The sequence below is a fragment of the Rhipicephalus sanguineus genome, chromosome 2 (assembly GCF_013339695.2).
Source record: "Rhipicephalus sanguineus isolate Rsan-2018 chromosome 2, BIME_Rsan_1.4, whole genome shotgun sequence".
NCBI lineage: Eukaryota > Metazoa > Arthropoda > Arachnida > Ixodida > Ixodidae > Rhipicephalus > Rhipicephalus sanguineus.
Window position 1 is genome coordinate 75,549,472 of NC_051177.1, and position 21,358 is coordinate 75,570,829.

At 48.5% G+C, this 21,358-nt stretch overlaps 1 protein-coding gene across 1 annotated transcript in view; it reads right to left on the minus strand.

The window, feature by feature from the left end:
* LOC119383183 (oxidation resistance protein 1) overlaps positions 1–4,392 on the minus strand; it is a 101,104-nt gene extending 96,712 nt beyond the window's left edge. Inside the window, exon 1 of the mRNA XM_049412447.1 lies at positions 4,053–4,392. Within this exon, the coding sequence (XP_049268404.1) occupies positions 4,053–4,180 (128 nt within the window). The 5' untranslated portion in view covers positions 4,181–4,392. The remainder of the gene's footprint in view (positions 1–4,052) is intronic.
* Between the last annotated feature and the right edge of the window lie 16,966 nt (positions 4,393–21,358).

The following is a 21,358-nucleotide window of genomic DNA, read 5'->3' on the forward strand; positions in this document are numbered from 1 at the left end:
AGTGGACAGACTAATCAGTGAAATCGAGAGCTCCCAGAAAAGTGGCAAAATTTTAGACCGCGGTGTCAACAATAAAATGTTGCTCGCCTATCATAAGCAAGCAACTGTCAGCAATCCAAGATAACGGACAAATTTTCGAAAAGACGGCAATGGCACGCAGTAAGTTCCAAACGCAGTATGCATGCATTTAAGTTCATTTGAATCTTATCTGCAACGCGGCCATTCGCATTCACGGCGGATAACCCGAGGAAGGCGCGCAGTATTAATTGAGAAAAAGAAAAAATCCAATCAAGCAAGGACATATTCGAGTTTACGGCTATAGCTTATTGGACTGCATTTCCGCCTTAGAATTGCTCAGTACACCCACGTCAAGAACGCAAATTGAAGCGATAACAAACGCTCGGCAAAGAGCGCGATAACGACAATCAGCATGCCCCAAGTGCACGGCATCACCTGCAAACACAGGCCAGACAGCCACGCACATTAATTTTTCCAGGAATACTAGCTTTGACAAACACGTTGATCATCGCGGACCCAACGCGCATATTACAGGCCTTGTAACATATACGCCCCACGTGCATCGCAACATTTGTCATGCACGCGCCGGTAAAAACGTCACCGCAAACCGAGAGACACTCGCGCATGTGTATGACACACAGCACGTACATTTCCACGGAGTTTCGCTCGTGTATATATAACACTCGTTTGATTACAAGCGGAGCGCGCGTGCCCAAGTCAACGCGGCAAAGCGAAGGCACAATATCGACCGCCGTTACAATTCTTCTTGCCTGCCTTTGTCTTTGTTTTTTTTCCTTCCTCGATCGCACGTGGCATCGACAACGACGAATTGCAAACTTCCGCAAACGCCGGAAGGCGCCGGGATGTTCGTTCCGCCACCTGCGCCTCAATCTTGTACCGGGCGCGCAAGTGCCTCGATGAAGCATCGGCGCCGACTCAATATATTGTTAAATAAGAACAACAGGAAAAGCAAGCAAGCTAAGGACTGACAGCCTATACAGCACGAGAAGAACGGAATGTTCAGGAGTGAATAGCACACACGCGTGTACGCCCGCACAGAAGAGGGCGGGATATGTGGAAACACGGGAGCAATCGATAGAACGCTTCGTTTCTTAACCAGCCCGGCACGCGGTTCATTTTTCATACAGCTGAGCGAGAAAGGGGGCCGAATGTTTTTTTCCAGCCGTCAGCATTTCGAAGTTGCTCCCAAACTTTGTCGCAACCTGTAGCTTTAGGGTTTTGTTTGTTTGTTTGTTTGTTTGTCTGTTTGTTTGTTTGTTTGTTTGTTTGTTCAGGAAAACGCAACCGCGATTTGCCGCCGATGCACAAGTCGAGCTTTACATGTAAAGCGGGAACCTCAAGTGGCGGCGCGACGCGAGAATGCAATAAGCACGTGCGAGTTGTGGTTAAATTTAGATTCGTGTGACGTCACCAAACGCACGCTTTAATTACACAAGTCAGTTGATGGGCATCGAGGGTATTTTGTCTTGGGGGAGGGAGGGGGGGGGGGGGCAAATGCCCTTCTTGAACCCCCCGGCCGACGCCCATGGGTCAGTTCATATATATAAATATATACATTCGCAAACACAGCAGCCAGCGGTGCTTACACTTTGAGGGAAAATACGGTATGTGCAACCGACGAACACTTTTTTTTTTGCCCGAGTGACATTCTACTGCGCATCAATATAAAAAAAGAGACGTTCCGAAGGCGAACGGTACGATTCGTCTTTGGGTTCGTATCCATGCCGGCTGTCTTGAACACGATTTGGTAAAAAAACCTGGCGCGCAGCCAGGTTTTTTTTTTTTTTTTTTCTCGGGGGGGGGGGGGGGGGTGACAAGGCCTAATTGTTCGAAAGACAGTCTTTACATGGCAAAAAGAAAAAAAAAAGTTTCCCGGGAATATAAAAGGCTGGGCGAATTCCTTGGGGCAATGGATAAGTGCGGACGCCTGAAGTCATTCCACTATAGTAAACAGTTAACACGCGTGCAAGGCGCAACAGAAATGTCTGCATGACTCAGGACACCGACGAAGCACGGAAACACGGCGGCGTGAGCGACATTCGTGTATAACGGTATAGCACCGAAAACTTCAGAAAGCCCTTTCGCACAATCGATTAGCAATACATAAGACGTTTCATCGTACGTATACATACTAAAAAACGAGAAACCGCGATATCACACACTCATAATTCGTGAGCACTGTTTGAATAAGACATAAGGGTCACCGCAAAGACGAGCTTGCGGCGGCTTTCTGCGCATGCATTATAAATATATAAGGACATCTGGAGATACACGCTGCACGTGCCGTGCCGGTCACCGTGGATTCAATGCATTATGGTACTCCAAAATGGCGGCTTCTACAACGTCTGCGTATATGCCTCAGAGTAAAGACGAAAGCTGGTACGGCTATGTAGCAGCCTGGGCTCTTCGCTAAACCATCTTCAAGAACGGTAAAAACGCAAGAAGAACGGGCACAAGAGACACACGCACAGACTTTTTGTGTTTGTGCTTATGTGTGACTTGCGTATGTGCGTTCACGTTCGTTTGGAAATTTTACCGTTCTTAAATATAGTATGGCTAGTTCTAATTTTCCAAGCGACAAAGGAGCGCTGTGTAACTTATCTGAATAAAATTTCACAACTTATATAATGTGGAGCGGACGAAAACAGGGTTGTTTGCACTGCGATGAATTTCGACCATCTTAAGGGACACTAAAGAGCAAAACAATTTTTCTCATATAAGTAAACTACTTTTTCACGACACCAAAAACACCATGCACGCTTGCTGCGAGAAGACGCTTAGTAAGCGAGAAAAAGCGCAAAAACAAAACGGGGGTGGCGACGCCACTTTGAAGTTACCGCACCATTCGCCGTGACGTCACATGTTTTGACGGCGCCTACTAGGGACTACGTAGTCACTGATCACTAAAAATAAAGAACGTTGTCCTCTGAGGGGGCCATAGACTTAACATACCAAGTTTGGCAGGGGCGTAGCCAGAAATTTTTTTCGGGGGGGGGGGGGGGGTTCAACCATACTTTATGTATGTTCGTGCGTGCATTTGTATGTGTGCGTGTATATATACGCAAGCAAAACTGAAAAATTTCGGGGGGGGGGGGGGGTTGAACCCCCCCAACCCCCCCCCCCCCCTTGGCTACGCCCCTGAAGTTTGGGGTAATTTTGTTGAGCCAATGGTACCGAAATACGATACACTTTGAAATCCGTGACGTCACGTGGGGAGATTTCGGAGCGAAATTTACAAATGAAACTTTCAACTTTATTTTCTTCTCTATTAATAAACCTATGATGGCGAAATTAATGACATTAGAGTTCTGAGACCACAATTTATCGATCTAAACCGATTCATTGTTTCTATTTAGTGTCCCTTTAAAACATAATGACATTCGTACTACATGTATATGTAAAGTCAAAAGAGCCAGGCCACCTGAAGATCGTTTCAGCATTCGCCGAATTGTACCCGCGCACAGAAGCGCTTTCGCCTTTCACTTTTCATCGAAACTAGTAATAATTGCTCGGGTTTCATGTGCCAAGAACCACGATATGGTTATGAGGGACGTCGCAGTGGAGGGCTCCGGAAATTTCGACCACCTGGGGTTCTTTAACGTGCACGCCCTTAAATCTAAGTACAGATGTCAACACACTTGTCTAGAGTATACTGGAACGGCGCGCTGCGGACTTCACTGACGACGTTTGCCGATCACACCTGGATTGAAAGATCCCAAATTGTAGCATGCATGGCTGCATTGGATGAATGTTAGAGCCTGGGCTATCTCAAACTACTTGTAATCGGTATACACGGCGCCGGAGTGGGCTGGAACGAGACGGAGCGTACCGTTCCAGCGTTATAGACAAGTGCGTTGACCTCTGTACACGGGCCTCTAACATTTGCGCCTCCGTGGAAAATGCGACCGCCGCGGCCGGGATCGAAGCCGCGTCGTTCGGGTCATGAGATGGACAAAACGGAAGCTTCCTGAAGCGAGCTATAAATGAGCTTTCGGCCTGGAGTGGCCGGTTACCTGCTTGTAGGGCGAATCGACCGGAGCATGGACCGCGATCGGTGCCACGTTGAGGCGAGTAGCATGAGCACCCGGCGGGTGGCGGAGCGCCACAGGCTGCGCGGCGACGAAGACGGCGAAGCCGCCATTCGAGCACGCGGTGGAGTCAGCTATAGGTCGGGACGCCAGCACGAACGACGAAGCTCCGAACGGCGACAACACACGCGCAGGTACGCACTGTGTACGCCGCACCTTGAACGCCGACGACTATGGGCTTCCCGTTGAACTCGGTCAACATCGACGACAACGGGGCGAGTACGGAAGAATCGCGCGCACGATTCACCGGACACACAAAAGCGGCGTCCCCGTGCACAGCGGCTCGAATGCGGCAGATTTCACGGCGAGATTAAAAAAAAAAGAGGAAATGAAAGAAAAGGAGAGGAGGAGAAAAAAATAAAGAAACGAGCGTAAAATGAAGGGCATGGGACTGACCAGTCAAGCTACCGGTGGAGAACGACAGGCATAATTAAGCCCACGGATCGCTCCTGAAGCACAAGTGAAAACATCGGCCGTCGATCGGTGTAGGCGCGTGTGAGGCCGCGTGCACGTGTAGAATGCTTCAGAGCAGTGCCACGGCCGCGTCACATGGCGTTAGGAAGCGAAGCTATCCAGTAACAAGCTGAGCTGATAGATAAAATACTAAAGAATGAAAGTATTAAGCGTCAGCTTCTTGTCCTCGTCTATGACGTGATGACATTATGACCTGACAGCTGAAAATACGCAGGTCCTTTTGACACGTGGGAATTGATGGGACACGTGGGAATTGACGTAGGAACAACTCCAACAAGCACTTTCACAGCGGCTCCACACGTTATTAATGGGACCAGGCGGCCGGCAACTATGGATGATAAGAATGGTATATGCGATCAAGCGGAAGGTATATCGCTACGAAACGCCGGTCCACAGCGTGCGCTTCGTGGATTGTCTCTCTCCCAACTGCCTTTGCTCACGCACGCGCGCAAATGTCGAGCCATTTAACGAGCCTTAGTGATGGACGTTCACTATTACATTACGCCTAATATCACAGGGACGGATGAGCTAAACAAACAACGACCAACAGCCCGCCTTTCTAATTTTCCTGTGCTGCCATCTGCCGTTCTGGAGGGGAGGGGGAAATGAACCTTCAATCCTAAACAAGCTCTACCCAGAATGAATCTATACCAAGTGACCCAGTTAACCACGCTTCTGCAACGTATTTGTTGCCCGCTATACTCGTTGGTAGTTCGTGGTATACGACGGAACAGTGTGCACGACGAGCACTGCAGCTATAACATCCGGATCCACAGCTGCTGATCCAGTAACTCGCCGCTCCAATCATCCGCCTCCCATCTGGCGCGCACAGTACGAGACGCATTCCAATGCGTTGCGTTATGCGCTCAGTTTAAGCCAGCTGTGACGACGACCCTATGGAGCGTGTATTTCGTTCTCCAATAGTTTATAACGAATATTTAGAGCCTATACAGCAGTCGACTTTGCTCGTTTAATAATTTCGTTATCATCTACACGTCACCGTGAAGAAATGATGTCGGATTACAAGCAGGGAGGTCTTGTTTTGAATAACGTTTTCAAGAACTGGGGGTCTGGATTCGAGCTAATTCTTATGTTGACACTGTAAGTTAGTTTTATCGCATAAAAATAAGGACAGTTGAAAGGAAAAGGAGGCGTGTCCTTTATCTTTTAACAGCCCCTGTTCCGTGCATATAACTTTTTTTTTTTATTAAAGAGAGAGATAATACTCTGCTTCGCAAGTTGCTTCGTTCCACGCAGCTTGACAAGCATGGACGTGCACGTCTGCCAACAGTGCTGCAATTCTCATATGAAAAAAAAAATCAATTTAGTATACCACGCATGAATCAAATTAGTCTATCACGCGATGGCGTTAAGTTGTGCGCGCTGTATCCTAAGCACATGATGTAACTGAATAAGTGAGTTACGGAACGCGTGTTTTGTTACAAGCACGCGAAAGCCCGTCATGTATACACTATAGATAGTCGCGCAGGTGCCAAGAAAGGTATCGCGCAAAAGCTCCATAGCATCGCAAACATTTCCCTGGCGAAAACAATACTCTCGCGAGCGAGACAAATACGAGTCGTCGATAAAAACGAGCAGTCGCGCCGCGTCCACGTAACAGTCGGCTGGAAGAACCGCTTTGGTGCGGTGGCCACAGATTGTCCCTTGTTTGCTCTCGAGGCGCGCTCAACACGTCCTTCGGTAGGGTTAGACTACTCGATTGGGCAAATACTATCTCACGCCGGCTAGTCCACGAGTGGGTTGCTACGCGTAAATCAGCGAGTTAAGCGGAAAAAAAGATAAATATAAATGCGACTTGTTTTGACGTCCAGTCGCAGTGCCCGGGCTCGTTGTTGAAGTTCCATATCTATGCAAGCGCTTCTATCTAACCTTCACACGCAGAGCACCTTTCCGATTAAAGAAGCTCTCTTGACATGAAGGAACCTTCGTCGGACGTGCGATACTTCTCGTCTCAATACTCACTCCCTAACTCTCTCTCTCTCTCTCTCTCTCTCTCTCTCTCTCTCTCTCTCTCTCTCTCTCTCTCTCCATCCTACGGAGTAGATCAGAGGCCGAGGCCGCCTCCTGTTCAGTTATCAGAAAGGTTGGAGCATTGATGTTAGAATGAATGTTAGTACTGATTCTGGATTCATTATACGGTTTTTATACGACGACTCGCCCAGAGAAACAAAGTGAAGAGACTAGCCGTTCAGAAGCTGACAGCAGCGTAAGAAAAAAGTATCTGCGTCACAAAATACACGCGGCTGACACGATGGGCCACTGTGCAAACGTACGTAAAATGATGCGCGGACGCTCCAAATCGTTTGAACGACAGCACTCGGTACAAACGCCACCTCGGAGGTATTCCGGAAATACACAGCGCCTATCTATTATTTCTATACGCATACCGAGCGGCTTTCATAAGATGCATCAAGCGCGCGAGTGAAGTGCGCGCGTTATCATGCTGCCACCGATATGCGGCGTAGTAAATAATGGATGAAGTGATGCAGGCAGCGCCAGGCCGGCTTTATACTATTCACGACCCTAGAACCGGAAGAAGATAACAATCTCGATTAGCCAGGAGAGTTCTCGATCCGATGACGTCACGCGGCTTCCGCAGCACCGTCAAGCGCTCCCGGTCGAGCGACGCTATACAGCGTCGATAAGAGGTAAGCGATACGGTATGCACTCGCGCCGATTAGTTGTAGCCGCTTGTAACCAGCAACTCCGAGGCACGGCCGGACTGGAAGACGCGCGCTCGCGCGACTTTCCAGTCCGGCCGTGTCCGAGCATATATATACTCGTGGACAACTTTTCTTGGCAATGAAGCAAAGGCTACAGAGCCACAATGCACTTATCCTACCGCTAATGAATGTAGTCCCACAATTGCGTCCGTATTTTCTGCGTGAGAGATATAAGATGTAGCTTTTTGAGACGGAACGCAGCGCACACAAGCGAGGTATTTGCATTTGTTTTACTTTATACGTTGTCACTTTGCTTCTTTGCGTGCGTGAAAAAGTCGCGCCTTTTACCCGTACCTTAGACGCTGAGCAGCGTTTTCGTCGAAATGCAATGCTAGCGATCACTTTCCACGGCGTTACGAGACGTGCGCCAAACCGGACTATTTCGCGTATATAGCAGTACATGTGCAGACGCTCCGCCCCCGTAGCTTTCCCTTCATCGCCAAGAAAAGTTGTCCGGAGCGTGCGAGGACTCTGGGGAGGCACAACGTAGTCACGAGCGACTTTCGTTATCCCAGAAGCTGTCCCCGCCAAACCCACGCAACTTCAGAGGCGCAGCGAGAAAGCGTAACGTGATGAAGAGAGATTGAGAAATGATACGGGCTATTTACGCGGCGCTTTGCGGAGGTCAATGCCTCCTCTAGAGAGGTACAAAGACTTGAAAAGCAGTCCTTCACAGTTCAAATGGATGACCCGGCTGTATACATACAGCATATATTTGTCACATTTACGGATACGGATTCCGATTTTCTTTGTCGAGTTTGCGCTCGGATAGCTCGCTATAGGCTTTGGTGACGCGAAACTTAATAAATCGGCAAGTTCAGAAATACAAAGAAAGAAAGAAAGAAAGAAAGAAAGAAAGAAAGAAAGAAAGAAAGAAAGAAAGAAAGAAAGAAAGAAAGAAAGAAAGAAAGAAAGAAAGAAAGAAAGAAAGAAAGAAAGAAAGAAAGAAAGAAAGAAAGAAACGTGAAGATGAACGGGCACCGAAAGAAAACATTTGCTCATTCGAAGAAGACACTAACACAAGTAATTAATCAGACTGCCGTTCATTGACCACTAATACACGGACAACCCAAAGTTGGTCAACCTAAAAACAAACCTTATAATAAGCTAGCTGGGATTCATCCTGACTGAAAAGTTACAGAATGGCTAGTCACGATATGGTTTCACTGACACGCACAGCTCTACAGCTAACACCTGGAAATGCGAGCGAAAAATACGAGCAGACCAGGAAAGCGCTCGACTGCATGGATGGGCGGCACTCGCGGTAGCAAAACGTCGCCACAAATATTCCACGCGCGCTTTTTTGCTGTAGTTTGCGGTGCGTGACGCTTCCGTCCGATGTCCCCATATCGCTAGGACGACGCGAAAGAGGGATGTTGGGTCGAACGATGCACGAAGCTACGAGAGCAGCGTAGCTTCCTTGATGCTACAGGACGGGCTCAGGATGTGGCCGTCGCGAGTCTCAACATTAGGAAAAGTGAAGAGACAACATAAACTAACCGCAAGCTTGCTTTTCTGCATATCATAAAGTATCGCGGAAAAGCCAACTTTTGAGATCTTATCGTTCATAATTTTTATTGCCTTACGACACGACGCCTAATACGAATTATTTATTAACTGATGGCGAGATAGCACATATAAGTTGCATGCAGCACCGTCAGACAAAAAGCATGTCTCTTTGTCAGTCCACCGCGGTGGTACAGAGGTTACGGTGCTCGGCTGCTGACCCGAAGGTCGCAGGTTCGATCCCGGCCGCGGCGGTCGCATTTCGATGGAGGGGAAATGCTGGAGGCCCGTGTACTGTGCGATGTCAGTGCGCGTCAAAGAACACCAGATGGCCGAAATTTCCGGAGCCGTCCACTACAGCGTCTCTCAATCATATCGTCGTTTTGGGACGTAAAACCCCGGATATTATTATTATTATTATTATTATTATTATTATTATTATTATTATTATTATTATTATTATTATTATTATTATTATTATTATTATTATTATTTATTGTGCATGTCTTTACGCGCTAGGATGGGCGAAAGCGAGAGCTTCTAACATTCTCCAGTCAAATATCATAATGAGCAACGGAAAAGCAAAATTTAGTAACGCAACGCATGGCATTACGTTTCAACATTTAGGTCACGTATAACAGGACTTTCCCAAGAAATCGCGACATGTCTTGTTGGTAACCAGGACGTGGTAACATGGCCAATATCACTGTTCTTAAGCCTCTTCAGTGACGCTATCAATCACCTCAGACACGTATATGGATCACCTCGAACGCGTGACAGTGGCTTTGAAATGCCGCCTGCTCAGCGCGCTCATCTCCCCGACAACACGGATCACTGAGCACGTATATGAAAGCGCGGGGACGGACATAGCGAATGACTCCCCTTGACGACGTCGCAAATGAATAAGATGGATGTCGCGACTGAATCTCGCGTGACGGCAGAGCTATACATACACAGCGGTGGTCAGCTCACGTGCCATCTGGACCGAGAGTAAATATGCACTTCTAAACGGGTGCCTGATTAATTGTATACGCTGACATGACATCCGCGAAAAACCGAACCAGTCGGTCGTTGCGCGCTGGGAAATTACCCGTCGCATCGAATCGTTTATTACTTACACCAGTTGTTTGCGAAAAGGCTGACTAACTTAAAATTACGTATTCGTGTTCAGAAAAAAAAATTCCTTCTCATCCGATATGATACACGTGGCGTTAAGAGTGGAGGAAAAAAATTATCGAGAAAACAAACTACAACGACGTCTTCTCTTTTGAACGCTTAGCAAAGCATAAAACAGCTGCCGCATGAGGAAATTAAGATAAAGGCGCTTCTTTTTTTTCTGTCTTGGCTACAGACAAGCTACCACGCATGTGCAATCTGCTGGAGGATAACATAATGAGATAATTAACATATTACAGCATCTTCGCAACTAGGCGACAGATAGACACAGATTGATTGACTGATCGATTGAGCGAGCGAGCGAGCGAGCGAGCGATTGATTGATTGATTGATTGATTGATTGATTGATTGATTGATTGATTGATTGATTGATTGATTGATTGATTGATTGATTGATTGATTGATTGATTGATTGATTGATTGATTGATTGATTGATTGATTGATTGATTGATTGATTGATTGATTGATCGATCGATTGATTGATTGATTGATTGATTGATTGATTGATTGATTGATTGATTTCAACGTTCATTTGAACCCTATTGTTGAGCCAGGTCGGGCGACGTCGCAAAAGTTACCGCAGATTACTGTCGGCGGGAGATCCCAGAAAAAAAAAAGCAGGTCTTCAGTTTGTTTCATTTTAGGAATAGCTGGGCGCTTCAACTAGAGCATGCGGCACGGTTAGCAACTCACAGGTACCACCTGTTGTACGAGGAAGCGGTGATAAAAATATTCATGTTAAACACAAACGTCGTGATAGCAAAATAAAGAAGTGAAAAATAAAAGCGGTAACGTGGAAAAAGGCGGATTGTGGGCGCACATGCGAAAACCGGTTTGTTCCGCGTGCATGGATGGAAACGGCGCAGAAACGGTGTCTTATCATCTGCGTGCGAGACCAACAAACAATTCCATTGTTTTTGGCATCCGAGTATACACGCTCCGACAGACAGCCGGTGGTCAAGGAGGGTGCATCTGTTGTCTCACACTTTGGCATTGAGAGGTTCACATGTTGTTGCGCTAGCAATACGACCGTCAGCGTGGGAGAGTCGTCCGTTGGGTCAAACTGAATCAATCGTCCGTTGAGCGCCCGCCTATGGACTGATGTGCCGGTGGAGTCGCGCAGGATCCCGTTTCATAAATGCCAGAAAGAAAATGCTACGAAAGCTGACGGTGTTCTGGTGCAAAGCAAGCAAGAAAGAAAATGGCTGCAAGTTAGAGGCAGTACAACAACACATAGGCGTACACCCTATACGCGGACCATATGCAGACAGTGTCGTTAAAAAACAAAATTGAAAATGAGAGAACACTTTTCATAAAGAAAGCCACCAGCTGCGTGCACATCGTGTCCTATATTTTGAAGCGGTTAAACTTTTAAAACAGAACGCACTCACTCCAGACTGCACTCCATACCACCGGTTTAAACCCGAGTTGTCGAGGAAAAAAACTGGGATTGCAGGAATTGTATGTCATATACTGTGGCGTCTCAGCTCGAGATTGGCGCGCATGCATGCATCATACAGGCACAGACACACAGGCATCTGGTGTCGACGGACGGACGACCCACATAATAATAAAGGCGCGCACGTGTATGTATATGTGCTTCACAGTGCCCTGCGGGCGTTAGCTGCGGACAGCTGCGCGCTACATAAATCGGGGACGCAGCCATGGGCCCGCAGCCGCATTGAGCGCTCCGATATATACAGCGACATCGTAACCAGGAACGAACCGGTCGGCACGGCAGGTGTCTACAAACGACAAAACATAACTGTTAGCACGAATGTGCACGGCGTAATGCGAACGAGACGCAAGCCAAATTTGCCACAGGCGTAGCCTAAGGCGGAGGGCGGGGGGGGGGGGGGGGGGGGAGCAATCCCCACCACGTAACCTTTGTTTCTATGTGTACATATACATGCACACACAAATACACACACGCACATGCGCATAAGTGAGTAACTCTACCGCCTATCCCTTCCCCCGATATAAGAAAGTCCCGTTCAAGGTGAATAAATTCAAACGCCAGCAATTCCGAAACTATGCGACAATGCATCGCTTAGTTTCCAAGTTCAGCCGCGCTTGTAACAGCGGCCTTATTTTTTCCTTGCCTGTGGCCATATCTCAGTGAAGTTAGCCCCGAGTCGGCTCATTGCGGAATATATCCAAAACGTGCACTTAGCACTTATATCCACTCCTTACCTAGTAACCTGCAACAATGCGATTAAACAGCGCACTTCCACGTACTCACACGTATAACAAGCGTTCGTTCCTGTTCGCGTTTCAACGTATGCTGATTGACATGGTACAGCGATTTCATCTCATCACATGAAATCACTACAGAAGCCCCAGAATTGGTTTGGAATCGCATGTCTAGAGAGATCGGTGGAAACAAACTAACATTCTCGTGTACATGTCAATACTCAATATTTTAGAATGCGATCCCTTTGCCTACGGGTTGAGCGAGCACATGAACGCAAGACCATACCAAAACGAACGCAGAAGGCATGCAGTATAGGTGATGGAACAATGCACGGTGTTCCAATCCAAGGACGACAAAGATGTATATAAGCATAGGCGTGCGCAGGGTTCCCTTTAAACGTGGGGGGGGGGGGGGGGGCAAGGCTTGTCGCGGCGCCCCCCCTCCTTATTAAGGCAATGTATGGGGCAGACTTTGCGCCCCCCTCTTCTTAAGTGACTAGGGGGGTGGGGATGCTCCCCTCCCCGTGCGCACTACGATGTATATAAGGTCTGCAAGTGGTGCTTCACGAAAAAGCAAACAAAAATACGCGAAGACTCCCGAACACGCTCACGCAAGCGCCCTACACGTAGACAGTTCCGATTTATATATATTGAATTTTAGTGCACGCGCGTATTTATCTAAATACTCGTGTGATTGTGCCTCGCATTCCGTTGCATGAATTCCGTGCATGCATGCCGCCAACACACAACCGGCCAACGCTTGCCAGAATCCCAACAAGCATTGTATCATGGTGGGGGCGCTCGAGCCCAATGTCGGCTATTCATTCTTCGTAGAGCTTTCACGTCTCTGATCTAAGCAGCCGACATCCGTCACTGTCAACTGCAGGGAGTTGCATAATGCGTCTGGTGACGGACACGTAGCAGATTAAGCTGTCTCGATTGTCAGAATGTAGTATACGTGAGCGCACGAAATGACGCAATGTGCCCAGCAGCAAACAAGCAAGAAACGTATAGCAACAAAATAAAGGACACAGACAGGACGCCTGTATACGGTGGAGGCATGCCGCCGGTAGTGTTCCCAGAATTTTTCCACGCCATGGTACGGCTAAAGCAAATGAATATTTGCGGCCATTTATCTCTCTTTTTTATTCCTTCGGGAGACCTTATGCTGAGCCTCTTGTTTGTCGCGCCTCCTCGCGCGACAGAAGGCTTCGCGTCCGCGTCCCTTTTTGTGTCTCGTAAAAGATGCGCATAAACCAGCGTTTGCTCTGCGCGCAACCAACCACGCCACGTATATACGTCCGAAGACGACAGTTGATTCCGTACAGCGGTACGAAGGCTGGAGACAAGGCGATAGCTAATTTCAAAGAAAGCGAGCGACTGCACATAAAAATACCAGACGCATGCAGCGATGGCCTCGGCCGACCATTTCTTGGGGCTGTCTCCGAAACAGGGAGGTCATCCCTGAATGTCCGTTTTTGAAGCACATACGCCGAGGCCTGTATAACATAGATAGAAGTGGCCAGCAAGTTTCCGTAAACAGAGTTTTGAAAAACACAGTCCCGTCTACGGGATTCTTATACGGGCTGGTCTCTCATTGCTCAGAACGTCCTTCGACTATCCAGTGCATTATATGTATAGAGGTAAAATCACTGACCGCTGGGCAAGTTGTTACTAACCCATTCCTGAAAAAAGTGCGCTGCATGAGTTTTAGGGGCGAAGCGCCCTAGGACCTAGCTTTGTCGTAGACTCTCACTGTCCGCTGTCACGGTATACAGAAAACCGTTGCTATAGTGGGAACATATGTGTGTATCTTGAGATTACGATTACGATTATAAAGTCTCACATAAATGTCATATGCAGCACTCAAAACACTCCTGAAATATCTTAATAAAAACGAAATCGAATAATAATTAAAGGCACTATGTTCCCGAAATCAACAAGTCTGGCTATCACAATTCTGAAGGATGTGCACAGTAGGATGTGGAAGGTGTCGTGCATGACAGTTTGTCTTCAACGAGAAATCCCGAAAAAATGCTTTCGTAAGAGCTTGAGTCGGAGACAAATTTAGAAATCCGCGGCATTTGCTTCTCAAAGGCGAAACATATGGGTGCATGTTGCGATTATGGTTATGAAACAAAGTACAAGCACAAACCCTTTATACTAGTCGGCGACTTCAACGTAGACATTATGGACAGCGACTGGATTATGCAATATATGATGTCTCGATACGCTCTGCGATGCATTTTATGTGACTGGAAACAACCAACAACCGCCCGAGGAACATGCACAGACCTTGCCTTTACCAACTTTAAGTTAGATCCACTCGAAGAACAATTGACTCGCCATTTCACAGACCAAAAAGCAGTAATAATGAAGGGAAAACGGAATTCAAAACTCAAGACGATATATGAATTATAACAAGAGGATTAGAATAGAAGAGCATTAAAGAGGAACCAAATAAATACATTTGTATATATACACACACTTTATGTCACTCAATTTACATTCGCAGTGGCAACGCACGGGTGACGTACGGTGACATACCGGTACGATACCCAGTGTTTCGCCACTCGTCATGATTCACATTAGTGGAGATGCGGTGATTTTTTCATATCCCAATTTTTAACATGTCACTACTAGGTGACTTTTAGAGATGCTGGAGCACTTACATGTCAGTCTTTCAAATAATAAGCCAGCTGCGAGTTTGCGCATGTAGTTCCTACTCTTTTATAACGTCTTCGTAGCATTTTTTCATCCATCCACACGTGACACAAGATGCGGGCACAGAGCAACACCTTGTACCTTCATCTTTGCCAGCACCTTTCAAAGACTCGTCCACTACGTTTAACACGTATATAGTCTCCGTCATTCTTTACAAGAACACGCACTGAGCACCTTCGTCTTGCATTTGCAAGCTAAGGGTTCTCTTAGTTCTGGTTGGTGTGCTTGGATGTTTCCAAAACATTTGATGCTGATTGCTTACAGCTCACGCCTGTTAAGTTTAAGCCGCCGGAGAAGCGCCTTTATATTCGGATTATGCTTTGACGGCGGCAGATACGTAAGAGCCGCGGTGTAGAAAGTTAAGACGTTTAGAAGAAAAAAAAAGGAGCATTTATCTGAGCGTTCCATCCTAAATTATAACTCCAGGAGTTTGCTTAAATTTAGAACTCGGGCCATTCATACGTTATATAACTCCGTCAAAGCTGTCATTCCGGAAGTACACAAGTGTCAAAAAAAAAAAAAAGTATCATATCAGATCGGATAAGATGACATCACACATCCGACGTCCGGAATCTAAACCGAGAAAATATGCGCCGTTCGCTGCGGTCGAGTGTGTCACGCGTATACCAGCATTATCGTGGGTACACAGACTGTTGGAAGTGCCGCTTGCTGGGTCAGTTGGTTTACGATGATACTTGGAGAAAAACTATCGATGAATGAGACGCAAACACGAAGGCAAGAAGACGCAACAGCTTGCGGGGTGTTGTCTCCTCTTCCCTTTGTGCTTGCGTATCATATTTCGCTCGTTATTCTAAAGTTTCCTAGCCAGTGGCCTAATAATTTCGAATAAGACCACAGTTAGGTTTTTATACACCAATTACAATTAACGCAGCCTAAATTACGAGTCAATTCAGAAGTCCAGAATCAGTCCGCATGAAATGCACCCTCTAATAGGCTTCAATTTTAACACGCTCCTGCTGTAATGACGAGGCAAGCCGGGCGAGGACGGATGACTAGATAAGAAAAAAAAATGTTTACCGGATTTTGTTGTAGAGTAGTACGGCGAGGGCTCTCGTAAACGCTGGCATCTTTTTTCTGTTTCGTGGTCGCACGCAAAAACACAAACGGCCACGGGCGCAGTAGACGCAACGGTGGATGGGTCCAAAAAAACCAACGTGATCGAGTCCAACGGAGCTATGTACTGCCAGACGACGCACAAATGGCGCGTTTATAGTCACAACCTACAGTCCGCTGCATGCCGGTACATCGCGCACAGAGTACAAAAAAACGCGTACGTTATCCAACACGGAGTAATAATTAAGCACAAAAATGAGGAATCATAAATCAACCTGATCGGCTCGCAACCCCTCGCGCCAGCTTTAAAATTGAGCGATACGACGAAGTCCAAACCCGCGCCTGTCACTTTCTTTAACTACGGGTTTATTACGATGCTTCTCCCCGACTACGGCGATGAGCGAGCAGTCGGCGCAGACACAAAGCCGGCACAGCGAAGACCGGCGAGGGAACACATGGACGATCGGCTGTGTAGGAGGCACGTCTGCCGCACAGGCACACAACAGGCACGGAGGAGTCACGCCGGCTTCGGCGCTGGCTGGGACTACCCTGGCGATTGCGACGTTTCTCGGTGGCGAAGTCCATAAACAACGTTCACGGCTCAGCGCAATGTCTCTCCGCTAGAGCGTTGTCGGAAATATGGCGAACTCGAACGAGATCGATGTTTCGTATCGGCGGTCGTGTGTCGTATCGAAGGCTGGCGGCGGCGGCGGCAGCGGGCGTTTATTACAGAGCCGTATCTTATCGCTACGCCGCTGCAAGCGCACACTCAGCGACGTGACAGCAGAACGCCTTCTTTAAACGACGCAGCACCGCGCTCTCTCTCTCTCTCTTCTTTTTGCGTTGTTTTACTTATGCGAGCGGAAAACAGCAACGCTCGGGCAACACTCGAACAGCGGCGGCCTCTGTCGAGAGAAAGTGCTCTTACCAGCGAGAGTATGTGTGACGACGATGAGCGCGAGAAAAAAAAAATATATGTTGGTGACAAAAGCTGACGCTCTCGTATGCAAGGATACAACGAGGGGTGGAAAGGATTATTCGGTAGGAGTCACGGAAGGTGAGCAAGAGAGGGACACGCAGGAAGCGACGCACATCGATGACGCGAGAGAGGAACGGAAGCAAACGAGGGAGAGAGAGGAAGAGAGAGAGAGAGCGGTTGCGAGGAGTGAAGGATACAAAACAGCTGAGAGGCGACGGCATCGGGCAAACGGGACTTGCTTCTATGTGGCCCGCTGTATACATGTGGGAAACGGCGGGAAGGCGGCCCAGTTGGGTACATACACACGTTCACCCGGCGCCTCAATTGATATACGTGAGAAACCAATGAAATCAACGGTCTTATGCAGGCCATGTCGAGGCTAAGTCCGAGGTTCGTTTACTTCGTTCTGCTTTGGAGCGAAGTCGAAGCCGCGTCAGAAACTGTGCGCAAATGAGGCACGTAAACATATAAAAAACTTGAAAGAGCGCGTTAAGAACTAAAGTTCACGCACAGCATATATTTCGTGATAAGCTCTTGGTGATAGTTAAGGGGACGGCAGGCCCGTAGCCAGGAATTTTTATCGGAGGAGAGGGGGGGGGGGGGGGAGAGAGGGGCAGGGCACCGCCCTAGCTACGGGCCTGGAAGACGGGATAACGTCGCGACACGCAACACAGCGGTTGAACTCCATGAAAGAACTACCTGAAGGGAACCGCGTGATAAAAGAAGATAAAGGGGGGGGGGGGGGGCATGCAGGCAACTCAATCACTGTACTGAGACAGAATAAAACAATGTTACGTAATTAGCCTCCTTGAATTTGCTTCTGCGTCGTATACCTAATTTCTAATGTTTATTTCTTGCTTTCTAACGTTTACTTTTTGTCACAATTCACATTTTGTTTATACTTCTCTGTGACTATTTCGGTCAGAAGCCTGGTATCGCGCGCCATACCACGTTACAGAATGCGCAGTGGAAGCGGCATAGGCATTGTTGTCCTTCGATTAAATAATTCACACGGTCCCTTACGCATTCGCCTGAGACGAATCCCCCCCTCCCCCCCCTCCCTCCCCGCGAAAACATTCTGCGCCTTACGTGGTTCCGCACCGCCTCCGGGATCGGCCCACCTTTGACCAAACGAAGATGTCAGTTATTGACGTCATCGTGCGACGTCATGAGCACATCACAAATTCGGGCAAACTGTGACGTCGTGATGACGTCATATGGTGACATCACCACACGATGATTTATCGCATCACTCGTGCTGACGCCGCCGACGATGACGGCCAATTTTTGCGTTGGATGAGGCATCTAAGGCTTTCGCCTTGACAGTTTAGTAAGCGTTGTTAGAGACAGGGTGAGAAGGCGCAGACCGGATGACACGCACAAGGCGCGCACGGAAGGCCTGTGCGCGCTGCCAACTCGTGCGTCCACGGGAACGGCGGAGGCGACGGAAACGGAAGAAACCAATTCCTCCTGGAAGCGTGTAGTCACCATATATGTACTCGCATTCTTGAGTCGCCGCAGGCCTCAAGGTGTGCGCGGGGAGAAAAGAGTGACGTGAAATGGGAAGACGTGAGCAGCCGCACGACACGTCGTTCTATGTTTGTCCCCTAGTTGCAACGCATGTAACTAAAAAGGCAATTGAAGGATTTATATTAAATAGCTCCAAGTTAAGCTCTACCCGCGCTTAGCCCGTGCACTCCTCAAGGAGAGCACGGGTGATTCTGCATTGCGTCCCCGTCGAAATGCGGCCGCCCTTGAGGAGAGTTAAACGCGCGCCGTCGTTCTTAAAGGCCCGAACACACGTACGCGTTGCAGCGCGTCAACGCGTGACTTTTTGACGCGGCGTCGCGCCCTCTCCCTATGGGGAGAGAGGGCGCGCGGCTACGCGAAGCTGCGCGCCCTCTCTCCCCATAGGGTGAGGGCGCGACGCCGCGTCAAAAAGTCACGCGTTGACGCGCTGCAACGCGTACGTGTGTTCGGGCCTTAAGGCCTGACCACACGTACGCGTTGCTGCGCCTCAGCGCATGGCGTGTAGACTCGGCGCCACGACCTCTCCCTATAAAGGAAGAGGGCGAGCGACTGCACTAAGCTGCGCGCCATCTCTCTCCATAGGGAGAGGGCGTGACGCCGAGTCTACAAGCCACGCGCTGACGCGCTACAACGGGTACGTGTGGTCAGGCCTTTATATAGCGGTCAGCGCGACGTGATAACCGCTTCAGGCTACCACAACAGGCCAAACTTCAGACCACCACGACCCGGTCAAATTTGAACAAAATGCCAGCTAACGTTGCCGTTTGAAAGAAGGCCTTTCCCAGATCTCATATATAGGTGCGTCGTTTCTGAAGGGGATTTGACGTCAGGTTTCGAGGAACATATCGATACAAATCTCCAGAACGTCTTAAATGTGGACGCCTGTTCTGAAATATGGACTTTTTGTTCCACAGTTGTTTTAACGCATGATGACCGAATGGGGTGCCTCGCGAAACAAATGCTCGAGACCTCTGTTTACCTCTGTGTATAGCTTATGAACATACTTATTAAGAAAAAAAAACACAGGTTCTCTTATGCCTGCGACTAAGACGACCCGAAGACGAAAGCCATCGTCTTTTTCTTCTCGGTCGATGTACTGATCCTCCCCCGACTCCCTCCGATAGCTTTCTGCATCTAACGTGGTTTTGCACGGCCTCGAGGATCGGAGGCATTAAAAGCTTTTTGCACCTCACCTGGTTTTGAACATCATCCGTGATCGGCCCGCCGATTCAGCGCAATGCGAGCGTGAAACGCGAAGCGGAGGCAGTGCAAAGCGACGACGTCGTGTTATGTGACGTCATGATGACGTCACACATTTTGGCGATCTGTGACGTCGAGAGGACGTCATATGATGACGTCATCATGCTGCGATGATTTTTTGCATCCCTCTTGTTGACGGCGCCGACGCCGACGGTCAATTTTCGAGTTTGATGAGGCATCTAAGGCTTTCGCCTTAATAAAAAAATATATATATGGGACGAAGTCAGTCATGTGCGGGCCGGGCCGCTAGCAAGAGGTCTGCGGGCCGCATGCGGCCAGCGGGCCGCGTGTTTGAGAACACTGGCCTATTGCGGTTTTTTTTTATTGGCTTAAGCCCGTTGTACCTCAGTGTAGTGTCGGCTACGCCCACGTTATTTTCCTCTGTTTTTCTCTCAGGGAGACAAACACAGCACAGCACAGTGTAGCAGGCCTCGTATATGTATAAGAGAGACCTTTGGGCCAGTAGCTGCATGTGCGATACCCGTACACATCTCCCGCCTCGCAGCAACTGCATGCTACCTGTCCCTCCGGTGTTAGCTGTAGCGAGCGCGTTTCGTGAGCGACGTGTCGGGCCGTGACGGAGGTATACGTGCCTCCCGGAAGGAAACAAAGGAGACGCCGGCCAATTAGTCAAGGGGCAAAGAGCGCGCGATAACGAGGCGACGGCGGCACGCGTCCGCAGCGCGCGAGGAAGGTAACAACACCGCGTGCGGATAGAAGTCGTGCGGTGCTGATGGGAGAGAAAAAGTGCACGGAGGGAGCACAGCGGTTTTTGGCAGCGAGGCTTTTCAGCATTAATAACGACATCGGCGTGGCTGTGCGTGAGAGGAGATGTTAGTAATATTAACAATAATTGTTGGGGTTTTACATCCCAAAACCACGATATGATTATGAGGGACGCCGTACTAGAGGGCTCCGGAAATTTCGACCGACCGGGGTTCTCTAACGTGCATTTAAATATAAGCACACGGGCCACCAGCATTTCGCCTCGATCGAAATGCGGCCGCAGCGATCAGGATTCGATCCCGCGACCTTCGGGTCAGCAGTCAAGCACCATAACCATTGTCCACCACGGCGGGTAGGGGGGTGTTGGTAAGAGCTCCCGATCAATTCTGACAGCTTGAGTGTTCCTGTACAGGCGTTTATTAAGTAGCAGTACAAGAGCTTTTCTTGTTGTTGTTGTTTCCTTCCTTTTACCTGGGCATCGCACTGCTAAGGAATACCAGGGCCACAAGTCACATGAGGATATGGGAAATGACCACCACCAGTCATATCTATAGAGGTCACCAACACGGCCGTTATAAGGTGGTTATAAGTGCGAGTCGCGCAGTCCACGCATTCGCTCAGGGCAGAGAGGCTCGGATAGTCTTGTAAAGGAAACATCTTTCGCGGCTTCGTATGCAGACACTATCCCCTTCAGACACGAATTATGATGCACTGACTGCAAACGCATCAAATTCGCATGGAATAATTCGGAGGCACTCAGTATTACATTCCAAGAAAGAAACTGAACGAATGTGTTGTTTTGTGTGAGTTTCAGTAATTAATGTTAATTCACATGTAACTAATT